The sequence below is a fragment of the Carcharodon carcharias genome (genome assembly GCF_017639515.1).
Source record: "Carcharodon carcharias isolate sCarCar2 chromosome 36 unlocalized genomic scaffold, sCarCar2.pri SUPER_36_unloc_1, whole genome shotgun sequence".
Taxonomy (NCBI): Eukaryota; Metazoa; Chordata; class Chondrichthyes; order Lamniformes; family Lamnidae; genus Carcharodon; species Carcharodon carcharias.
In genome coordinates this window covers 4,235,386-4,258,440 of record NW_024470726.1, presented here as the reverse complement: position 1 = coordinate 4,258,440, position 23,055 = coordinate 4,235,386, and the positions used below count along the sequence as shown (strand labels likewise).

Here is a 23,055-nt window from a genome sequence, read left to right as displayed (position 1 = left end):
GGTGGTGGTGAGCCACCTCCTTGAGCCGCTGCAGTCCCTGTGGTGCAGATCCACCCACCGTGCTGTTAGGGAGGGAGTTCCAGGATTTGGACCCAGCGACAGTGAAGGAACGGCCGATATATTTCCAAGTCAGGATGGTGAATGGTTCGGAGGGGAACTTGCAGGCGGTGGTGCTCCCCATGTGTCTGCTGCCCTTGTCCTTCTAGATGGTAGCGGTCGTGGGTTTGGAAGGTGCTGCCTAAGGAGCCTTGGTGAGTTGCTGCAGTGCATCTTGTAGATGGTACACACACTGCTGCTACTGTGCGTCGGTGGTGGAAGGGGTGAATGTTGAAGGTGGTGGTTGAGGTGCCAATCAAGTGTCCTGGATGGTGTGGAGCTTCTTGTGTTGCGAGAGCTGCACTCATCCAGGCAAGTGGGGAGTATTCCATCACACTCCTGATCTGAGCCTTGTAGATGGTGGACAAGCTTTAGAGAGTCAAGAGGCAAGTTACTCTCCTCAGCATTCCAGCCTCTGACCTGCACTTGTAGCCACAGTATTTATGTTGCTAGTCCAGTTCAGTTTCTGGTCAATGGTAACCCCCATGATGTTGATAGTGGGGGATTCGGCGATGATAATGCCATTGAATGTCGGGGGGGGTTAGATGCTCGTTTCAGATGGTCATTGCTAGGCACTTAGCCCCTCAAGCCGGAATATTGCCCAGGCCTTGCTGCACAGGGACATGGACTCTGAGCTGACTCCTACGTCTGCCTCTTGGAGAAGCAACAGGTCCGAGCTGGACACATGTTAGAGGAACAGAGCTGTTAAGTATGCCCTGACTTGGGTTCCGTATGGTTGCCTTTGCTAACTGGAAGAAGCAGCCTCCATCTGCAATTGTGCCTTTCGTGACCTCGAGATGTCCCAGTGGCTCTCGATGCGTTTGTTAGCCCAGAGCTGTCTAGAATGACAGCGTACTGCAGCGAATCAGCAGCGACAGTGGCCACCGAATAGAGGGACTTGTTGAAGTTACAGCTTTAGCGTGACCGGGCCTTGCCATTTCTCTGACTATTCCGCTGGGAAACGCGTACCCCTCCAGGCTTCTCTGGAATCTGCTGCAGCTTTCCAGATTAAAACGGAGCCACTTTGTGAGGACTTTGAGAGAGAGAGAGAGAGGGACAAAATTACACAGGCACTCTAATAGCCGCCACAGAATCCATTAGCGTGCTTGACTCGCATGTGCAGCCTTTAATCATCTTGTTTTCCATGACTTCAGTCCAGCACAAGAGAATGATGAAGCGTTTGTTATGTTAGCCCACGGGAATCTTTTTTAGTCTATTGGCTTTCCCTTACAGTGGTGAAGTTCTAATTTTGTTAACTGCATTTGGAGGCAGTGGGCAAGAGCAAATGTTTCTGTGTGGTTTCAAACCAAAGCCTTTCCACACGTGATGGAAACGTGATAGCCACTATGCTGCAGAAACAGCAGGCAATGGTGTCGTTCTGTGTGCATCGTCCAGATCGTCCCTCGGTTGACCTTCAGGCAAGGATGATTGCTGATGGGGCCAGCGGGCTGCCTGAGCGGGGAGGGACGAGAGGCTGAAGAGTGCAGCCCTGGCCCCTTTACCCTCGCCCAGCAGCCAGTGTCCCCGGTAAGCAGGGTCGTGAGCCCCTTGCCCACGTTTCTCTCCCCCTTGGGGCCAGAGGAGCTGAGGCCGATTGTGATGTCCTGTCGCACTGCTGTGGTGGTGATCAGCCCCCTTAGCAGAGAGCGGGGATTGAACCTGGGATGTGACTGGCCTGTGGCTTGAGAATGGGGGTTTGAAGCATCTGACATTTACACAGCGAAATCTGGCAGTTTTACTGTGTGTGTGTGTGTGTGTGTGTGTGTGTGTGTGTGTGTGTGTGTGTGTGTGTGTGTGTGTGTGTGTGTGTGTGTGTGTGTGTGTGAGAGATGTGCTTACATATAGCACCCTTCACAAACGTCAGGACCTCCCACAGTACATTTTTGAAGTCCAGTCACTGTTGTAACGTAGGAGATGCAGCCGCCACTTTGCGCACAGCAAGCTCCCACAAACAGCAATGTGATAATAACCCAGATCATCTGTTCTCAGTGATGTTGGCTGACTGATAAGTATTGGTCCCAGGACTTTGGGGAGAACTCCCCACCCCTGCCTCACCTTCCAATAGCAGCCATGGCATCTTTCACATCTACCTGAGGGGGCAGACAGGGGCCTCGGTTTAACAGCTAATCTGAAAGATGTGGCAACTCCAACAGCGCAGCGCTCCCTCAGTACCGACAGTGTGGCACTCCCTCAGTACTGACCCTCCGACAGTGCGGCTCTCCCTCAGCACTGACCCTCCGACAGTGCGGCTCTCCCTCAGCACTGACCCTCCGACAGTGCGGCTCTCCCTCAGCACCGACCCTCCGACAGTGCGGCGCTCCCGCAGGACTGACCCTCCGACAGTGCGGCGCTCCCGCAGGACTGACCCTCCGACAGTGCGGCTCTCCCTCAGTACCGACCCTTCGGAAGTGCGGCGCTCCCTCAGTACCGACCCTCCGAAAGTGCGGTGCTCCCTCAGTACCGACCCTCCGAAAGTGCGGCGCTCCCTCAGTACCGACCCTCCGAAAGTGCGGCGCTCCCTCAGTACCGACCCTCCGAAAGTGCGGCGCTCCCTCAGTACCGACCCTCTGGAAGTGCGGCGCTCCCTCAGTACCGACCCTCCGGAAGTGCGGCGCTCCCTCAGTACCGACCCTCCGGAAGTGCGGTGCTCCCTCAGTACCGATCCTCCGACAGTGCGGTCCTCCCTCAGTACCGATCCTCCGACAGTGCGGTCCTCCCTCAGTATCGACCCTCCGACAGTGCGGCGCTCCCGCAGGACTGACACTCCGACAGTGCGGCGCTCCCTCAGTACTGACGCTCCGACAGTGCGGCGCTCCCTCAGTACTGACGCTCCGACAGTGCGGCGCTCCCTCAGTACTGACGCTCCGACAGTGCGGCGCTCCCTCAGTACTGACGCTCCGACAGTGCGGCGCTCCCTCAGTACTGACGCTCCGACAGTGCGGCGCTCCCTCAGTACTGACGCTCCGACAGTGCGGCGCTCCCTCAGTACTGACGCTCCGACAGTGCGGCGCTCCCTCAGTACTGACGCTCCGACAGTGCGGCGCTCCCTCAGTACTGACGCTCCGACAGTGCGGCGCTCCCTCAGTACTGACGCTCCGACAGTGCGGCGCTCCCTCAGTACTGACGCTCCGACAGTGCGGCGCTCCCTCAGTACTGACGCTCCGACAGTGCGGCGCTCCCTCAGTACTGACGCTCCCTCAGTACTGACCCTCCGACAGTGCGGCGCTCCCTCAGTACTGACCCTCCGACAGTGCGGCGCTCCCTCAGTACTGACCCTCCGACAGTGCGGCGCTCCCTCAGTACTGACCCTCTGACAGTGCGGCGCTCCCTCAGTACTGACCCTCCGACAGTGCGGCGCTCCCTCAGTACTGACCCTCCGACAGTGCGGCGCTCCCTCAGTACTGACCCTCCGACAACATGGGACTCCCTCAGTACTGACCCTCCGACAGTGCAGCACTCCCTCAGTACTGACCCTCCGACAGTGCGGCGCTCCCTCAGTACTGACCCTCCGACAGTGCGGCGCTCCCTCAGTACTGTCCCTTCGACAGTGCGGCGCTCCCTCAGTACTGACCCTCCGACAGTGCAGCGCTCCCTCAGTACTGACCCTCCGACAGTGCGGCGCTCCCTCAGTACTGACCCTCCGACAGTGCGGCGCTCCCTCAGTACTGACCCTCCGACAGTGCGGCGCTCCCTCAATACTGACCCTCCGACAGTGCGGCGCTCCCTCAGTACTGACCCTCCGACAGTGCGGCGCTCCCTCAGTACTGACGCTCCGACAGTGCGGCGCTCCCTCAGCACTGACCCTCCGACAGTGCAGCGCTCCTTCAGTTCAGAACTCGAGTCTCTGGAGTGGGGACTCGAACCCACAGCCTTCTGACTCTGAGGTGAGCGAGCGAGGCCTACCAAGCCACAACTGACAGGGGAGGATGCTTCACATCATTTATCTCTCTCTCTCATTCTCCTGGAGCCAGACCCCTTTTGTTTCCCTAAATGAAGCGGCCCACTGAGGAGATGAATATGGGAATTGAAATATTGCCTGTATGATGTGAAATCCCCAGTGGTTTCGATCACTCATCACTTGTTGCTTTTTTACCTTTCAGTACATGGGTTGTGTGGAAGTTCTCCAGTCAATGAGAGCGTTGGATTTCAACACCAGGACACAGGTCACAAGGTGAGCCAAAGATTTATTGGCAAAATATTCCTTAGTTCAGGACTCATGCAAAGCATGTTCAATTCCCATTGTCTCAATCCATCTATCCGGTTTCCTCATCAGTCAAGAGGTCAGGACAATGTGGATTAAATTTCTATTTTAAACTCCTAAAGGAAAATCTTTTTGCGGAAACATTTCAGGGAACTTACTTCCCTGCAAATGATGTCAAAGCCCCCCCCTGCCTCAGATGGGTCCTGATGCTGCTGACAGTACCCCACTCCCTCTCTGAAAGCTCCCGGCGGCCCTTCCATCAGCTTCCAGCGGAATCGCCCATGTGAAGCTCTCTCTCTCGCTCCCGTTCTCACTCGCTCTCTCTCCCGCTCTCTCGCTCTTGCTCTTTCTCTCTCGCTCTTGCTCTTTCTCTCTCGCTCTTGCTCTTTCTCTCTCGCTCTCGCTTGCTCTCTCTCGCTCTCGCTTGCTCTCTCTCGCTCTCGCTTGCTCTCTCTCGCTCTCGCTTGCTCTCTCTCGCTCTCGCTTGCTCTCTCGCTCTCGCTTGCTCTCTCTCGCTCTCGCTTGCTCTCTCTCGCTCTCGCTTGCTCTCTCTCGCTCTCGCTTGCTCTCTCTCGCTCTCGCTTGCTCTCTCTCGCTCTCGCTTGCTCTCTCTCGCTCTCTCCCTCGATCTCTCTCTCTCGCTTGCTCTTTCTCTCTCACTCTCTCGTTCGCTCTCTCGCTCGCTTTCTCTCTTGCTCTCTCACTCCCTCCCATGCACTTTCTTGCTCTCGCTCGCGCTCTCTATGCTTCTCCTCTCCTTCAGGGAGATGCCACCATCTGTGCTCGGCGCAGGGTCAGGACCAGTCGGATCTGCATAAGAGCAGCCCACAGCACAGGCGGCGGCCATTCGGCCCCTCATGCCTGGTACCTGCTCTTTGAAAGAGTTATCCAGTCAGCTCCACTCCAACCCCAGCCCCTTCTGGCTCTTTCCCCCATCACTCTGCAAAATTTTCCCCTCCAAGTATTTATCTAATTCCCCCTTTTGAAAGTTCCTATTGAATCTGCTTCCACCGCCCTTTCAAGCAGCGCCTTCCAGATCACAACAACTCACTGTGTTTAAAAAAAAAAATTCTCCCTCTGGTTCTTTGTTCAGTCCACTCAGTGCTTCTTTACCCCTTTTAATCACAAGTGTCTTCACTATCACTCCATTCATCCAGCAATGTCTATAGGACTGTGCATCATTCTTCAAGCTGCCAATAGCGCAGACAGAATTTTGGAAATGCAGAGATCTTGATTTTTATTTTATTCATTTATGGGATGTGTGTGGTCCCTGGTTGGGTCAGCATTTATTGCCCATCCCTAATTGCCCCTTGAGAAGGTAGTGGGTGAGCTGCCTTCTTGAGCCGCTGCAGTCCCTGTGGTGTAGGTACACCCACCGTGCTGTTAGGGAGGGAGTTCCAGGATTTTGACCCAGCTACAGTGAAGGAACGGCCGATATATTTCCAAGTCAGGGATGGTGAGTGGCTCGGAGGGGAACTTCCAGGTGGTGGTGTTCCCCATGTGTCTGCTGCCCCTTGTCCTTCTAGATGGTAGTGGTCATGGGTTTGGGAGGTGCTATCGAAGTAGCCTTGGTGAGTTGCTGCAATAAATCTTGTAGCTGGCACACACACTGCTGCTACTGTGCGTCGGTGGTGGAGGGAGTGAATATTTGTGGATGTGTTGTGGCTTTCCAACGATCCAACCCTTCCCAAGCTCTCTGAAATGTCCTTTCCCAGTGGGCAAGGGCCGCAATTTTTCCTTTGCCATGTCTGCCGTTTTACAAGGGAAGCTATGTGCCCCCCAGGCCCCTGCTGTCGAACCAGATGGCATGAGGGGTTTGCGTCCCTCTTTATTTAAGGGACACGCTCGCATTGGAAGCAGTTCAAAGAAGGTTCACTCGGCTGATTCCTGGGATGAAGGGGGTTTGTCTTATGGGGAAAGGCTGAGCAGGTTGGGCCTACACTCATTGGAGTTTAGAAGAATGAGAGGTGACCTTATTGAAACATATAAAATTCTGAGGGGGTTGACGGTGGATGCCGAGAGATGTTTCGTGGGGGAATCTAGAACATGGGGGCACAATTTCAAAATAAAGGGCCTCCCATTGAAGACAGAGGTGAGGAGGAATTTCTTCTCTCAGCCTTACTCTACTTCCCTGTCTGTTCCCCATGACCCCTGACATGGTTGTCTTTGGAATTCTCTTCCCCAGAGAGCAGTGGAGGCCGGGTCACTGAATGTATTCAAGGCCGAGTTAGACAGGTTTTTTTGGTCGGCAATTGAGTCGAGGGTTATTTAGCCACCACTACCTTGTTGCCACCAGTAAGGCCGACAAACCAGTTATTTTTTAACTCGGGTCTTCCTGTGGCCTAGACCAATCTGGCTCCTGAGTTATTTTCTTCTGCCCTCTTTTCTCCCCCATCCTGTCATCACCCCGTTGGACATGGTGGGGACGGAGAGACGATCAAACCTCCATACTGATGTGGCCCAGCAGCTGAGTACCGGGGTGGGGTCTGCCAGAGCTGTAGCCATCCACCGTTTTGTCCCCTGCCTGTGGGGAGGCCCTCATTCCATCTTGGTGGAACCCGGGAAGAAAAGGGACAGGAGACGTGAGACATAGCGGCAGGAGTAGGCCATTCAAGCCCCTGGAGCTTGCACGCCATTCAATAAGATCATGGCTGATCTGATTGTGGCCTCAACTCTACTTTCCAGCCTGCCCTCCATGACCCTTGACTTCCGTGTCGATCAAAAACCTACCTAACCCACCCTTGAATTTATTAATTGACTCAGCCTCCAGTGTCCTCTGAGGGAGAGAATTCCACAGACTAATGACCCTCCTAAAGAAGTGATCTCTCCTCACCCCCTCCGACTTAAATGGAGAGAGCCGTTCAGCCACTCAAGCCTGTTCCGCTTAAATGGGGCTGACTTAACTCAAGCCTGTTCCGAGATGGAGGGGGTTGTTATAATAATCAGGTGAAGGGTCCCGGTACTGCATTGCCCTGTAGCCCTGACTGGTTTTTAAGTCCGTGTTTTTTAGCATCGAGCGGCCTCAATATGTGACGTGAGTAATTGTTTTACTCTTTGTTCCCGGCAGAGAAGCGATAAGTGTGGTGTGTGAAGCTGTGCCTGGAGCGAGAGGGATATTCAGGAGGAGGAAGGTAAGTCGAGCGCTTTGAAATCTTCCACTGCTGCGCCCGCTGGCGCTTCAGAAAAGGCTGACCGACTCGCACAGTAACTGACCCGTGTCCCACGGGACTGCTTTCGGGAAGGTAGAGGCTCACAGGCTGAAGCTTGACCCGCTCGTGCAGGCCGGATGGGAGTCGGGATGAACTGTCACCGCGCGCGTGCTCAATATCCGTTCACGCACACGGGAAGAAAGTGCTTGAATTCCTCTAAGCGCCTTTCGCAAACGCAGCACGTCCCAAAGTGCTTCACTGCCGATCAGGTACCTTTTAGAAGTGGCGGCCACTGTTGTGATGTGGGAAGCGCGGCAGCCGACTTGTGCACAGCAAGATCCCGCGAGCAGCGATGCGATAATAGGCCAGATCCTCAACCCTGAGGGGACTAAATGCAACTCGGAACAATCAATTTAAAATAATCAGTCGAGCTGTAATGAGGCTCATTTACTCTTGCTAGAAGCCACATAACTTCATACACAGGGACTCGTTCTGTGCAGACAAAAGGAGTATGAATAGTCATTTGGTAATATAGACCTTGAGTATTGCTGAAAGAAGAGACATGTCGGAGCTTTTCGTCTTGCACTCATCAGGACAGTTCACAAGAATACCAATATAAGGGGAGAAGAATTTATACTGTATGTGAGGGGATTGGTAGAGACATTGCCACATAGAATGCACCAATGATGGTGACTGACAGTTAACTTTCAAGCACTGTTTGAAATTTAGACCAGGCAGCTTGACCGTGATTGGACAAGGCATTGCCCCGAGGAATGAGTCAGCGAATGGCTGTCACTTATTTTCTTTAGGTGTAACAGGCGTAATGTGTGTACATGTTCTTTCTGTCTGCAAAGAACAGGGCCCCGTGTACTAATATACCTAGTTTCCAGTACATGCAAATGCCGCCATACTGCGAACCTGACTGAAGATCTTAAATTGGTTGTCACCGTAATTCTTAAGAGTGCTGAGGATTATTTAGCAAATGTTGTCTAATCGCAGAAGGACTATGCTCAAGTATATTTTTTGAATTACCCAGGAGCTTGGGGAACCTGTAGGTTCCCTCTTGCTTCCTCCATGGCAGTGCCTTGGCCAACCAGAGACGACTTGCCAACCAATCAGCTCCCTTTTACCCTGTAGTATAAATTGTGGTGAGCGTTTGAGATTTGACGTTCCTGGGTTTGTCCTGATGAGTGGAAGATGAAAAGCTTCAGCAACATGTCTCTCTTTTCAGCCATATTCACCTGTTTTAGTGATGTTGGTTGAAGGCTAAATATCGCCAAGGCTCCTTCGACAGCACCTTCCAAACTCACGACCTCTATCACCTTGAAGTATAAGGTCAGCAGGCAGAGGTTTCCGTCCAAGCCACTCACCATCCTGACTTGGAACTATATCCGCCGTTTCTTCGCTGTTGACAAGTCAAAACGCTGGAACTCCTTCCCTAACACCACAGAGGCTGCAGCGTTTCAAGAAGGCGGCTCACCCACCACCACCTCAAAGGGCAATTAGGGATGGGCAACATGTGCTGGCCTAGACAGCGACACCCACATTCGATGAACGAATGAGAAAAACAGTGGGGGTTTCATCCGAAAGGCAGCACCTCTGGCAGAGAAGCTTTTAAAGGGCTGGTGTTGTCTTGTGGCTGGTGAGCCCGATACTGAATGGCATGTCTGTTCTGAGGTTGACTGCTGGTGCCAACCAGTCCGTCACTCGTGACTGAGAGAGGCGTTGAGGGGGTATGGTGCGGCATCGAGGGAGCTGAGACTCATCGGCAAGCCTGTGTGTTTGGCTGTCGTAGGTAATGCTGAACAATCCTCTCTTGCCTGCAGAGAAAGGAAAAGATTTTCTCGTGGATGGAAAACTCCTTCCGTTTAAACGTCCTTCACCATAAGAGATACGAACAGGAGAAGGCCACTCGGCCCCTCGAGTTTGCTGTGCCATTTAATACAATCACGGCTGATCTACCTCCGCTCCACTGTCCTGCCGTACCCCTTCATTTCCTCAGCATCCAAAAATCCCTCGTTCGCCGTCTTGAACCTACTCCATGACTGAGCATCCGCAGCTCTCTGGGATAAAGAATTCCAAAGATCCTGAACCCTCTTGAGTGAAGAAATTTCTCCTCCTCTTAATCCAAAATGGCTGACCCCTTAACCTGAGACTCTGACCCCTCGTGTTCTAGATTCTCCAGCCGGGTTGGAAATGGCCTCTCCCCATCGGCCCTGTCAAATCCTCTTAGAATTTTTTACGTTTTAATAAATAGCCGTTTGGTAGTGCAAAACTTGAGTATTGCTGATAAAAAAAGAGAGACTTTTTCCGTTGAAGCTTTTCATCTTGCACTCATCAGGACAATTTGCAAGAATACCAAATGTAAAGGAAACAACAATTTATACTGTGTGAGAGGAGAGTGCTGATTGCTTGGCAAGTGGACTCCGAATGGTGGAGGCGTTGCTGTGGAGAAGGCACCAGTTGATGATGACTGGCAGTTAACTGCCATGCCTGTGCTGGCTCTTTGAAAGAGCTATCCCAATTAAGTCGCACTCTCTCTCTCTCTTTCTCCGACCCTGCCAACCCTGCTGTTTCCCCCACACCCTTGCAAATGTTTTCCCTTCAAACACTTGTCCAATCCCCCCTTTTGAAAGTTCCTACTGAATCTGTTTCCACCGCCCTTTCAGGCAGCGCACTGGCTTCCACCACAAGCCGGCCTACGGCGGTGGGAATAAGGCCCGATGTGCCCCTAGTGGCAATAATTATTTTGCACAGTACGGAGCACCACAGGTTGCACAGCTCTCAATTTGTCACAGCTGAATAATGCTACAATAAAGACCAACTTCTGGTCAATTTCAAATCAATGACTGACCCACTGTTCATTGGGCAAGAGGAAAGAGAGCGGGAGGAGGCTGATGTGGAGCAGAAACACCAGCATTGACCAGTTGGGCTGAATGGCCTCTGCAAATCAACTTGATCTGCTTTTTTTTTTGTGAAGTGTGTTGGCTGCAGGGCAAGCGCTTCCTATACTTAACCTCCTCATCCATCGAGGCCTTGTCTGCTCCCATGCCTTACTGTGACTTAACTAATCAGCCTGGGTGGGAGCTGACATTAAAAGCATTGAACGTAATTCCAGGATGGGGTGGTCATTATTTAATTGCATTGCTGTTTCTGAATATTTTATTATGGTGACGTTTAATGGACTCGTGCAGTGCTAAAGCCATGACATTAATCGAGCATGCAGGCTCGTAAAGCAGCAGCAGGAATCCCATTAGGCGCGGCTAGAGAGGTCCAAGACCGGGATGAGCAAGCCGCAGGGGCGATTACCGTACTGCTCAGAATAGGCCAGCATTTGCATTCGGGAAACGGCCTAATGAGGCTGGTGCACTCTGTCTTCAGCACCTGGCTAAATTCCTGCCTCTCCCTCATCATCCCCCCCTGATTTCCATCGCTCCACCATTGGCGGCCGTGCCTTCAGCTGCCTGGAAGCTCTGGAATTCCCCCACTAAACGCCTTTGCCTCTTTCTCTCTTCCCCCACCCCTTCCCTCCCTCCACCTCTCCCTCCCTCCCTCTCTTTCTCTTCTCTTCTCTGTCTGTCTCTATCTCTCTCTCTGTCTCTCTCTCACACACACACACACACACACACACACACACACACACACACACACACACACACACACACACACACACACACACACACACACACACACACACCCCCCTCCTTTAAGACGCTCCTTAGAACCAACCTCTGGCCGAGCTTAGAGTCACCCGTCCCTAATATCTCCTCGTGGCTCGGGGTCAAATTTCTGTTTGATTTATACTCCTGTGATGCACCTTGGGATGTTTTACTATGTTAAAGGTGCTGTATAAGTGCACATTGCTGTGAATGCACAATGTTCATAACCATTTAACTCCTCAGATACTGAAGCAGTCTGGGTCCAAATGCAGCAAGACCTGGACAACATTCAGACTTGGGCTAACAAGTGGCAAGTAACATTCACACCACACGAGTGCCAGGAATGACCATCTCCAACAAGAGAGAATCTAACTATTGCACCTTCACATTCAATGGCATTACCATCACTGAATCCCCCACTGTCAACACCCTGGGGGTTACCATTGACCAGAAATCGAACTGGACCAGCCATATAAATACTGTGGCTACAAGAGTAGGTCAGAGGCTGGGAATCCTGTGGTGAGTAAACTCACCTCCTAAATCCCCAAAGCCTGTCCACCATCTACAAGGCACAAGTCAGGAGTGTGATGGAATACTCCCCACTTGCCTGGATGAGTGCAGCTCCCACAACACTCAAGAAGCTCGACACCGTCCAGGACAAAGCAGCCCCACTTGATAGGCACCCCATCCACAAACATTCACTCCCTCCACCACCGACGCACAGTAGCAGCAGTGTGTGTATCATCTACAAGATGCACTGCAGGAACTCACCAAGGCTCCTTCAACAGCACCTTCCAAACCCACGACCTCTACCATCTAGAAGGACAAGGGCAGCAGACACATGGGAACACCACCACCTGCATGTTCCCCTCCAAGCCACTCATCGTTCAGACATGGAACTATATTGCTGTCCCTTCACTGTCGCTGGGTCCAAATCCTGGAACTCCCTCCTTAACAGCACAGTGGGTGTACCTACACCACGGGCTGCAGCGGCTCAAGAAGGCAGCTCACCACCACCGTCTCAAGGGGGCAATTAGGGATGGGTAATGAAGGCCGGCCCAGCCCAGCGACACCCACATCCCATGAATGAATAAGTTAAAGATTCTAAGTACATAGATGGAGGGTTACATAGCAGAGCCTCAGATGGAAGGGTCATTATCGACCTGAAATGTTAACTCTGTTTCTCTCCACGGATGCTGCCTGACCTACCGTGTATTTGCCGCATTTTCTGTTTTTACTACAACAGAGCTCCGCCTGATCCACTCCAAGTTTTTCAGCAGGGTACCTTGCCTGGTCGCTGAATGCAGATTTGTTTTCTCCCTCTATCCCCCGTCAGTCCAGGGTACCAATAAACGAGGCTAGCTTTATCAGGCCGGGCACTAACCAGGCCGAAGCCTGCACGGAGCAGTGATTTTCAAGTGTCGGTCGTGGCTCAGTGGGTCCCACGCACACTCGCGCCACTTGAGCCTGAGCCTCGTGGGTTCGAGGTGTTTTCTTGCGAATTGTCCTGATGAGTGCAAGACCAAAAGCTTTGACAAAAAATGGTCTCTCTCTTTCAGCGATAAACCCCTAAGCGAAGAAAACCGCGGTGATGTTGCCTTGAATAGGAGCCATCGGGCAAAGCAATGGAGCGTTCTCCTCCTCCCCGGGCGCATTCCCGTTAAGGGACATCAGCGGTGGTCCCTTCCCTTTGTAACCGCCCGCATTGTGCCGCATCCGTTCAGTAATACTTAGCATCGCTCCTGGACCGTCCATCAACTGTCCCTCATTGTCTCGCGGTATCGATTGCACACCACACACACACACCCAGCTGCAGCTCTTCCGATGAATACTTCATCAGCAGCACTGCCTGCCAAAGCAAAATGGTATTGATCTACAGGAAGCTGCAAATCAGGGCAGTGCCCTTTTTATAAACAACTCGGGCATTTCGCAGTGACCCCCCCCCCCCCACCCCCCACAACTGCTTTGCAAGAGAATGCACTAAAAGCAGACAATCTGGGCCGTGACCACATCGCTGTTTGTGGGAGCTTGCTGTGCGCAATTTGGCTGCTGCATTTCCATTACAACAGTGACCACACTTCAGTAGTTCGTTGCCTGTCACCACTCTGGGACGTCTTGAGGTTATGAAAGGCGCTATAAAGGCTTATTAAAACTTAGGCTTAATTGGTGCTTCCTCCTCACATTGGGTGGAAAATAGATGAGGGAGAATTATACCCTTGATGTGGAGGAAAATCCTCGTGGTGGGTTTGCATTGACTGGCTGCGCAATGATATCTTTTACTGAATTGACCGTTTGCCTGCTCTGTCCCCGACAGCCCTGCAGCCGATCCCTCAACACCATCTTGGGGAAAAGCAACCTGCAGTTTGCCGGGATGCCGATCACCCTCACCATCTCGACCAGCAGCCTCAACCTCATGGCATCAGACTGCAAACAGGTAAGCGAGACTCCCTGAACCGGACGTGGACAGCCCATGTGCCGACGGGTAATCCCCTCCGTTAACCATGCGGCCTCATGGGGAGGACAGAAGAAATAGGCGCAGGAGGAGGCCTTTCGGCCCCTCGTACCTGCTCCGCCTTTTCAACACGATCCTGACTGCCCTTCAGCCCTCAGCTCAACCTTTCCGCAATGCCCCTTACTTCCTGTATTGCCCAAAAATCTATCCCCCTCAGCCTTGAATATACTCGACGACTGAGCCTCCGCAGCCCTCCGGGGTAGAGAATTCCAAAGATTCACCACCCTCTGAGGGAAGAAATTTCTCCTCATCTAGGCCCAAAATGGCCAACCCTTTATCCTTGACATTGAGTATCCTAGGGCCCTCTGACCCAGGTAGACAGCTTGCCAGCAGCCAACCTGGCGATGAACTTGGTACGTTTCAATGGGATAACCTCATTCTTCGAAACTCCAGAGATTATAGGCCACAACTACTCATTCTATCCTCATAGGACAATCCCGCCCATCCCAGGAACCAGTCCAGTGAAACTTCTTTGTACACCCCCTCTAAGGCAAACATATCCTTCCTTGGGTAAAGATACTAAAACTGTACGTGGTGTTCCAGGTGTGGTCTCGCCAAAGAGCGATGAGTTTATGTCGGACTTGTACAAGCCACGAGTTCAGCCTCAGCTGGAGTATTGTGTCCAGTTCTGGGGCACCACACTTTAGGAAGGATGTGGAGGCGTTGGAGAGAGTGCGGAAAAGATTCACGAGAATGGCTCCAGGGATGAGGAATTTCAGTTCCGAAGATAGATTGGAGGAGTTGGGAACTGTTCCCCTCGGAGAGGAGAAGTACAAGAGGAGGTTTGATAGAGGTGTTCGAAATCATGAGGGATCTGGATGGAGTAGATAGGCAGAAACTGTCCCTGCTTGTGAAAAGACTGAGAACAAGAGGGCATGGATTTAAATTGGTTAAAGAAGCAAAAGCGACACAAGGAAAACTGTTTCACGCAGCGAGTGGGGAGCACGCCTAGTGAGTGTTACATAATTTAGCCCCCAGTGTAATTAGGGTTTGAAATGATTAGATTTTGCCCTCTTCACCCCCCAGTGCTCTCCACTCCTCTGCTCGTGTGAATCCAAGGGTCTGGCCATCTCTGTATCTCAGGACAACTGGACTTTTCTTGGTAATTGGGCTATTTATGGGCATTAAGAGAATCGAAGTAGAATGTCAGCCGCTCACCATCACTGGTGTATTCTCCATGGCAATGCCTCTACCAATTAGAGTCCACTTGCCTACCGGTCAGCACTCTCTTCTCATGCAGTACAAATTGTTGTTTTCCCCTGATGCCGGTACTCTTGCAAAGCGTCCTGATGAGTGCAAGACAGAAAGTTTCAACGTGTCTCTTCCTTCGGCAATGCTCAAGATCAGCCGCGATAAGTCAATGTAGAATGGCGGAGCAGGCTCGAAGAAGAGTCATATTGGACTCGACACGTTAACTGTGTTTCTCTCTTCACAGATGCTGCCAGACCTGCTGAGTTTTACCAGCATTTTCTTGCTTTTATTCGGCTCAAAGAGCTGCCTGGTCTACTCCTGTTCCTGTTCCTGTTGCTGATTCCTAATCTTGGCCAATGTTTAGGCTAGATGGGGCCACTGTCTGACTTGGCCTTCCCTCCTTGAACTGTAGCTGCAGTTGTGAGGATTCAGCTCACTTTATGTTGTAGGACCAAGCTTTGATTGATCGGGGCTTGCTGGGGCCTGCGGTGGTGGTGGGGGGGTGGGGGTGGTTGGCAGGGAAGGACTGTACAAGCTTAGTGACCCTTGTGGGGGTGGGCACTGCGCCAACACCACGGTGGCTGGCCCGTGTTAAAAATGGCCATGCGCGCAGCCAGGTTGACGCATTGGCGAGCTGTACCGAAACCTCATCTGAACGGTCCATCGCTCTCAAAACCTGTTCCCTGTCAACGGTCTGAGAAAATAATTAATCTTTCTTCTTGCAGATAATTGCCAATCATCACATGCAGTCCATATCCTTCGCCTCTGGAGGGGACCCAGTAAGTACTCTCTGCTGTTCCAGTGTGCCGCTCATTTTCCACAACCTGCATGGGTTCGTGGCCCTACAGTTTTTGATTGTCGCAACTGGCTGGTATTTACCCATCATAGGGGGAGATGGCAATATCACTGGGCTAGTAATCCAGAGGCCCAGGCTAACGCGCTGGGGACACGGGTTCAAATCCCACCACAGCAGCTGGTGGAATTTAAATTCAATTAATAAATCTGGAATTCATGGGATGTGGGTGTCGCTGGGCTGGGCCCAGCATTTAATGCCCACCCCTAATTGCCCCTTGAGAAGGTGGTGGGTGAGCTGCCTTCTTGAGCCGCTGCAGTCCCTGCGGTGTAGGTACACCCACAGTGCTGGTAGGGAGGGAGTTCCAGGAGTCTGACCCAGCGACAGTGGCCGATATATTTCCAAGTCAGGATGGTGAGGGGCTTGGAGGGGAACTTCCAGATGGTGGTGTTCCCCATGGGTCTGCTGCCCTTGTCCTTCTAGATGGTAGAGGTCGTGGGTTTGGAAGGTGCTGTCGAAGGAGCCTTGGTGAGTTGCTGCAGTGCATCTTGTAGATGGTACACACACTGCTGCTACCGTGCGTCGGTGGTGGAGGGAGTGAATGTTTGTGGATGGGGTGCCGATCAAGCGGGGCTGCTTTGTCCTTTATAGTCTCCGCATTACTGAGACTACAAAGCTAGTCTCAATAATGCAGCGGGGACATGGGTTCCAATCCCATCACAACTTAAATTTTAGTTCAGTGGAAGGCTAGCCTCCGTGACAGTGACCATGATAACTTCTGTAAAAACCACCTGGGTCACTAATGCCCCTTTTAGGGAAGGGAAATCTGCCATCATTACCCGGTCTGGCCTACATGTGACTCCAGACCCACAGCCATGTGGTTGACCCTGAACTGCCCTCTCTGAAATGGCCCTGGCAAGGCCACTCAGTTCAAGGGGGAAATATGGACGGTCAGCAAATGCTGGCCTGGCCAGCGATGCTCACATCCCATGAAAGGATGCATTTTTTAAAACTCGTAACAATCATTGATCAACGTCGATTAAAACGCGGATCTCCTTTCGGGAACGAAATGAGGAAACACCTCCTACCCGCCCCGGTGTCTCGAAGTTGGAGACTCTCTTCTGCAAATGGCAATCGATGGTGGGTCAGTTATTCATTTTAAATCTGAGGTTTTTGTTCACCGAAGGTATGGAGGGATAGGAGGGTGAAGATATGGAGGGATAGGAGGGTGAAGATATGGAGGGATAGGAGGGTGAAGATATGGAGGGATAGGAGGGTGAAGATATGGAGGGATAGGAGGGTGAAGATATGGAGGGATAGGAGGGTGAAGATATGGAGGGATAGGAGGGTGAAGATATGGAGGGATAGGAGGGTGAAGATATGGAGGGATAGGAGGGTGAAGATATGGAGGGATAGGAGGGTGAAGATATGGAGGGATAGGAGGGTGAAGATATGGAGGGATAGGAGGGTGAAGATATGGAGGGATAGGAGGGTGAAGATATGGAGGGATAGGAGGGTGAAGATATGGAGGGATAGGAGGGTGAAGATATGGAGGGATAGGAGGGTGAAGATATGGAGGGATAGGAGGGTGAAGATATGGAGGGATAGGAGGGTGAAGATATGGAGGGATAGGAGGGTGAAGATATGGAGGGATAGGAGGGTGAAGATATGGAGGGATAGGAGGGTGAAGATATGGAGGGATAGGAGGGTGAAGATACGGAGGGATAGGGGGGTGAAGGTACGGAGGGATAGGGGGGTGAAGGTACGGAGGGATAGGGGGGTGAAGGTATGAGGGATAGGGGGGTGAAGGTATGAGGGATAGGGGGGTGAAGGTATGAGGGATAGGGGGGTGAAGGTATGAGGGATAGGGGGGTGAAGGTATGAGGGATAGGGGGGTGAAGGTATGAGGGATAGGGGGGTGAAGGTATGAGGGATAGGGGGGTGAAGGTATGAGGGATAGGGGGGTGAAGGTATGAGGGATAGGGGGGTGAAGGTATGAGGGATAGGGGGGTGAAGGTATGAGGGATAGGGGGTGAAGGTATGAGGGATAGGGGGGTGAAGGTATGAGGGATAGGGGGGTGAAGGTATGAGGGATAGGGGGGTGAAGGTATGAGGGATAGGGGGGTGAAGGTATGGAGGGATAGGAGGGTGAAGATATGGAGGTATAGGGGGGTGAAGGTACAGAGGGTATAGGGGGGTGAAGGTACAGAGGGTTAGGGGGTGAAGGTACGGAGGGATAGGGGGGTGAAGGTACGGAGGGATAGGGGGTGAAGGTATGGAGGGATGGGGGCAAAGGTATGGAGGGATAGGGGGCGAAGGTACGGAGGGATGGGGGGCGAAGGTACGGAGGGTTAGGGGGCGAAGGGTATGGAGGGTTAGGGGGCGAAGGGTATGGAGGGTTAGGGGGCGAAGGGTATGGAGGGTTAGGGGGCGAAGGGTATGGAGGGTTAGGGGGCGAAGGGTATGGAGGGATAGGGGGGCGAAGGTACGGAGGGATGGGGGGCGAAGGTATGAGGGATGGGGGGCGAAGGTATGAGGGATGGGGGGCGAAGGTATGAGGGATAGGGGGTGAAGCTATGGAGGGATAGGGGGTGAAGCTATGGAGGGATGGGGGGGTGAAGGGTACGGAGGGATGGGGGGGTGAAGGTACGGAGGGATAGGAGGCAAAGGTACGGAGGGATAGGAGGCAAAGGTACGGAGGGATAGGAGGCAAAGGTACGGAGGGATAGGAGGCAAAGGTACGGAGGGATAGGAGGCAAAGATACGGAGGGATAGGAGGCAAAGGTACGGAGGGATAGGAGGCAAAGGTACGGAGGGATAGGAGGCAAAGGTACGGAGGGATAGGAGGCAAAGGTACGGAGGGATAGGAGGCAAAGGTACGGAGGGATAGGAGGCAAAGGTACGGAGGGATAGGAGGCAAAGGTACGGAGGGATAGGAGGCAAAGGTACGGAGGGATAGGAGGCAAAGGTACGGAGGGATAGGAGGCAAAGGTACGGAGGGATAGGGGGCGGAAGGTACGGAGGGATAGGGGCGATGGGTATGGAGGGATAGGGGCGATGGGTATGGAGGGATAGGGCGAAGGGACGGAGGGGTGGGGCGAAGGGACGGAGGGATAGGAGGCGAAGGTACGGAGGAATAGGAGGCGAAGGGACGGAGGGATAGGGGGCGAAGGGTATGAAGAGTTAGGGGTCGAAGGGTACGGAGGGATGGGGGCGAAGGTACGGAGGGATGGGGGCGAAGGTACGGAGGGATAGGAGGCGAAGGTACGGAGGGATAGGGGGCGAAGGGTATGGAGGGATAGGGGCAAAGGGTATGGAGGGATAGGGGGCGATGGGTATGGAGGGATAGGGGGCGATGGGTATGGAGGGATGGGGCGAAGGGTACGGAGGGATAGGGGCGAAGGGTACGGAGGGATAGGGGGGCGATGGGTACGGAGGGATAGGCAGGCGATGGGTACGGAGGGATAGGGGGCGATGGGTACGGAGGGATAGGGGGCGATGGGTACGGAGGGATGGGGCGAAGGGTACGGAGGGATAGGGGCGAAGGGTACGGAGGGATAGGGGCGAAGGGTACGGAGGGATAGGGGCGATGGGTACGGAGGTAGGGGGCGAAGTGTACGGAGGGATAGGGGCGAAGGGTACGGAGGGATAGGGGCGAGGGTACGGAGGGATAGGGGGCGAAGGGTACGGAGGGATAGGGGGCGAAGGGTACGGAGGGATAGGGGGCGAAGGGTACGGAGGGATAGGGGGCGAAGGGAGGGCCGATGGTCGCAGATCTGCCGTGACCTTGTTGCATTGGGGGGGTGGAGCAGGCTCGAGGGGCTGAACGGCCAGCCTGCTGCTGTGCCTGTGAGGGGACGGTAAAGCGTTTTGTGCCGGGCTTCGGGCCAACAGCATCAAATGGCCGGCTCTCCTTTAAACATGGGGTTTCTTTGGGGCTGACGGGTTGGAATGACAAAGCGGCCGTGCATGCGGCGCCCACCGTACGTGTGCAGGAGTGACTGGCTAGCCGGCGCTCCTCCTGTCTAAATCGCTTTGACAGCGCTGCGCTTATCAGCAATGAAGCTCCCTCCCTGGGCACCGCGTAACCCACGGTTTGCTTGTCGCCCCCTGTAGGACACCGCAGAGTACGTCGCCTACGTTGCCAAAGACCCCGTGAATCAAAGAGGTGGGTGCGTATTGTTTGTCACAGTCCTCGCGGCCGGCCGGCTCTCCCTCGTTGGGTTTCTGTTCCCCTCAATGTCCAGGTGTTTGTTTTTCAGCCTGCCATATATTGGAGTGCCCCGACGCGTTGGCCCAGGATGTAATCAGCACCATAGGACAGGCGTTTGAGCTGCGTTTCAAACAGTACCTGAAGAGCCCACCCAAACTGGTGACGCCACACGACAGGTAACACAGAACCATCGTGTTACCCACTGACGGCTGGTCCTTTATATGTATCTATTATATATATATAGAAACAATTTCTATACATATATATGTATTATATATATTTATTTGACTCTGTAGTCACTTTTGAAAACAAAACAAGTGAACAGAATGGAACACCAGCCAGTATGAGCTTTACCACTACCTTGCAACACCCAGACGCTTACATTTGGCTCAAATGATTTGTGGCATTTTGTTGTGCCTTGATCAAGAGTCACTCTCACAGCCTGGAACAATTAGTCCTCCTCTTCCAACCTGCACAGCTACCAGCAGGAGAAAGAAACTGGAGAACACTCACTCTCACTCTCTTTCTCTCTCACACTCTCTCTCTCTCTCTCTCTCTCTCACCCCCCCACCCTCTCTCTCTCTCTCTCTCTCTCCCTCTGTCTGTCTGTCTCTCTCTCTCCCTCTGTCTGTCTGTCTCTCTCCCTTTCCCTTTGTCTGTCTCTCTCTCTTTCCCTTTGTCTGTCTCTCTCCCTCTGTCTGTCTCTCTCTCCCTCTCTCTGTCTGTCTCTCTCTCCCTCTCTCTGTCTGTCTCTCTCTCCCTCTCTCTGTCTGTCTCTCTCTCCGTCTGTACATGTCTCTCTCTCTGTGTCTCTGTCTCTGTGTTTCTCTCCCTGTGTCTCTGTCTCTCTCGCTCTCTGTCTGTCTCTCTCTGTCTTTCTGTCTCTCTCTTTCTCTCCCTCTCTGTCTCTCTCTTTCTCTCCCTCTCTGTCTCTCTCTCCCTCTGGGTGTCTCTCTCTCTCCCTGTCTGTCTCTCTCTCCCTGTCTGTCTCTCTCTCTCTCTGTGTGTGTCTCTCTCTCTGTGTCTCTCTCTCTCTCTCTGTGCCTGCCCCCCTCTATGTCTCTCTGTGTCTCTCTCTCTCTGTCTTTCACTCACTCTCTGTCTGTCTGTCTCTTTCTTTCCCCCCCCTCTGTCTCTGTGTCCCCCCCTCTCTCTCTTTCTTTCTCTTTGTTTCCCTCTCTCTCTGTCCCTCTTTCACTCTCTCTCTGTCTCTCTCTCCCTTGGTGTCTCTCTGTCTGTCCGTCTCTTTCTCTCTCTCTCCCTGTCTCTCTGTGTGTGTCTTTCTCTTTCTCTCTCTCCCTCTGTCTGTCTCTCTCTCTCTCCCTGTTTCTCTCTCTCTCTCCCTGTTTCTCTCTCTCTCTCCGTTTCTCTCTCTGTGTCTCTGTTTGTGTGTCTCTCTCTCTGTGTGTCTCTCTCTCTGTGTCTCTCTCTGTGTCTCTCTGTCTGTGTGTCTCTCTGTCTGTGTGTCTCTCTGTCTGTGTGTCTCTCTGTCTGTGTGTCTCTCTGTCTGTGTCTCTCTCTGTGTCTCTCTCTCTGTCCCTCTGTCTGTCTCTCTATCTGTCTCTCTCTGTGTCTCCCTCTCTCTCTCTGTCTGTCTCCCTCTCTCTCTCTGTCTGTGTCTGTCTCCCTCTCTCTCTCTGTCTGTGTCTGTCTCCCTCTCTCTCTCTGTCTGTGTCTGTCTCCCTCTCTCTCTCTGTCTGTCTGTCTCTCTGTGTCTCTGTCTCTCCCTTAGTCTCTCTCTCTGTTTCTCTTTGTCTCTCTCTCTCTCTCTCTGTGTCTCTCTCTCTCTGTGTCTCTCTCTCTCTGTGTCTCTCTCTGTCTCTGTCTCTGTCTCTCTCTGTCTCTGTCTCTGTCTCTCTCTCTCTCTGTCTCTGTCTCTGCGCTCACCACAATCAACTCCTGCCTAACTCATTAAATCCTGGTGGTGGATTATGCCAAGAAATGTTCCTCATTTCTGAAGCTGCAAGCAAACAACCTGTCGCTCTTTGTATTCTCAGCCTGTTCTTGGTCCCTGCTTCAGGTTAAGACTCAATTAACACCACACTGAGCTATTTAGTTTTGTGAACATGTTTTGATGCCTGTGGTGCACTGTTGACTCCAAATGGAATAGATTCAATGTAGAGTGTTAAGCATCAGATAATTGAGGCTAAAAGAGACTCCAACTGAAATTATGCGTAAAATCAGTACATTGGCCCGTGACCAGTTGTTGCTGTATTTCCTTAAGCCCTGTCTCTTGTCTCCCTTTCCTGAAGCTCTGACTCATGCTGATCGACAGTGGTTTACCACCACCCCCAACAAGTCCCTCACATTACACTCACACCCACAACACAAAAGGAAAGTGCTGCGGATGCTGGCAGTCTGAAACAGAGACACAAAGTGCCAGAGGAGCCCTCAGCAGGTCTGGCAAACAAAGGTTCATGTTTCAGGCTGATGACCGACCTCCAGAATGTTAACTCAGCGCTTCTGAACAGATCAACTGAGTGTTCCCAGCAATTTTCTGTTTTTATTACTGTTGAGTCCATTCCTGTTCTCCATTTCTGTCATCTCGCTCGCTTTCTTACCTTCGGGAGCTTCTGCGTTCCCACATTCTCTCCTTCTCTCCCACACTCTCTCCTTCGCTCCCACACACTCTCTTTTGCTCCCACATTCTCTCCTTCGCTCCCACACTCTCTCCTTCTCTCCCACACTCTCTCCTTCTCTCCCACACTCTCTCCTTCTCTCCCACACACTCTCCTTCTCTCCCACACTCTCTCCTCCTCTCCCACACTCTCTCCTCCTCTCCCACACTCTCTCCTCCTCTCCCACACTCTCTCCTTCGCTCCCACACTCTCTCCTTCGCTCCCACACTCTCTCCTTCGCTCCCACACTCTCTCCTTCGCTCCCACACTCTCTCCTTCGCTCCCACACTCTCTCCTTCGCTCCCACACTCTCTCCTTCGCTCCCACACTCTCTCCTTCGCTCCCACACTCTCTCCTTCGCTCCCACACTCTCTCCTTCGCTCCCACACTCTCTCCTTCGCTCCCACACTCTCTCCTTCGCTCCCACACTCTCTCCTTCGCTCCCACACTCTCTCCTTCGCTCCCACACTCTCTCCTTCGCTCCCACACTCTCTCCTTCGCTCCCACACTCTCTCCTTCGCTCCCACACTCTCTCCTTCGCTCCCACACTCTCTCCTTCGCTCCCACACTCTCTCCTTCGCTCCCACACTCTCTCCTTCGCATGTGTTTTCTCTCTCATTCTC

The 23,055-nt window shown here is 52.9% G+C and overlaps 1 protein-coding gene across 6 annotated transcripts in view; it reads left to right on the top strand.

Annotated features, from left to right (window-relative positions):
- Positions 1-23,055, top strand: part of shc1 (SHC (Src homology 2 domain containing) transforming protein 1) — a 109,355-nt gene that overhangs the window by 73,113 nt on the left and 13,187 nt on the right. For all 6 annotated transcript variants that reach the window (XM_041181676.1, XM_041181677.1, XM_041181675.1 and 3 more), the window contains 6 exons: positions 4,197-4,267; positions 7,365-7,428; positions 13,420-13,539; positions 15,534-15,587; positions 19,718-19,769; positions 19,864-19,990. In XM_041181676.1, the coding sequence (XP_041037610.1) occupies positions 4,197-4,267; positions 7,365-7,428; positions 13,420-13,539; positions 15,534-15,587; positions 19,718-19,769; positions 19,864-19,990 (488 nt within the window). The remainder of the gene's footprint in view (positions 1-4,196; positions 4,268-7,364; positions 7,429-13,419; positions 13,540-15,533; positions 15,588-19,717; positions 19,770-19,863; positions 19,991-23,055) is intronic.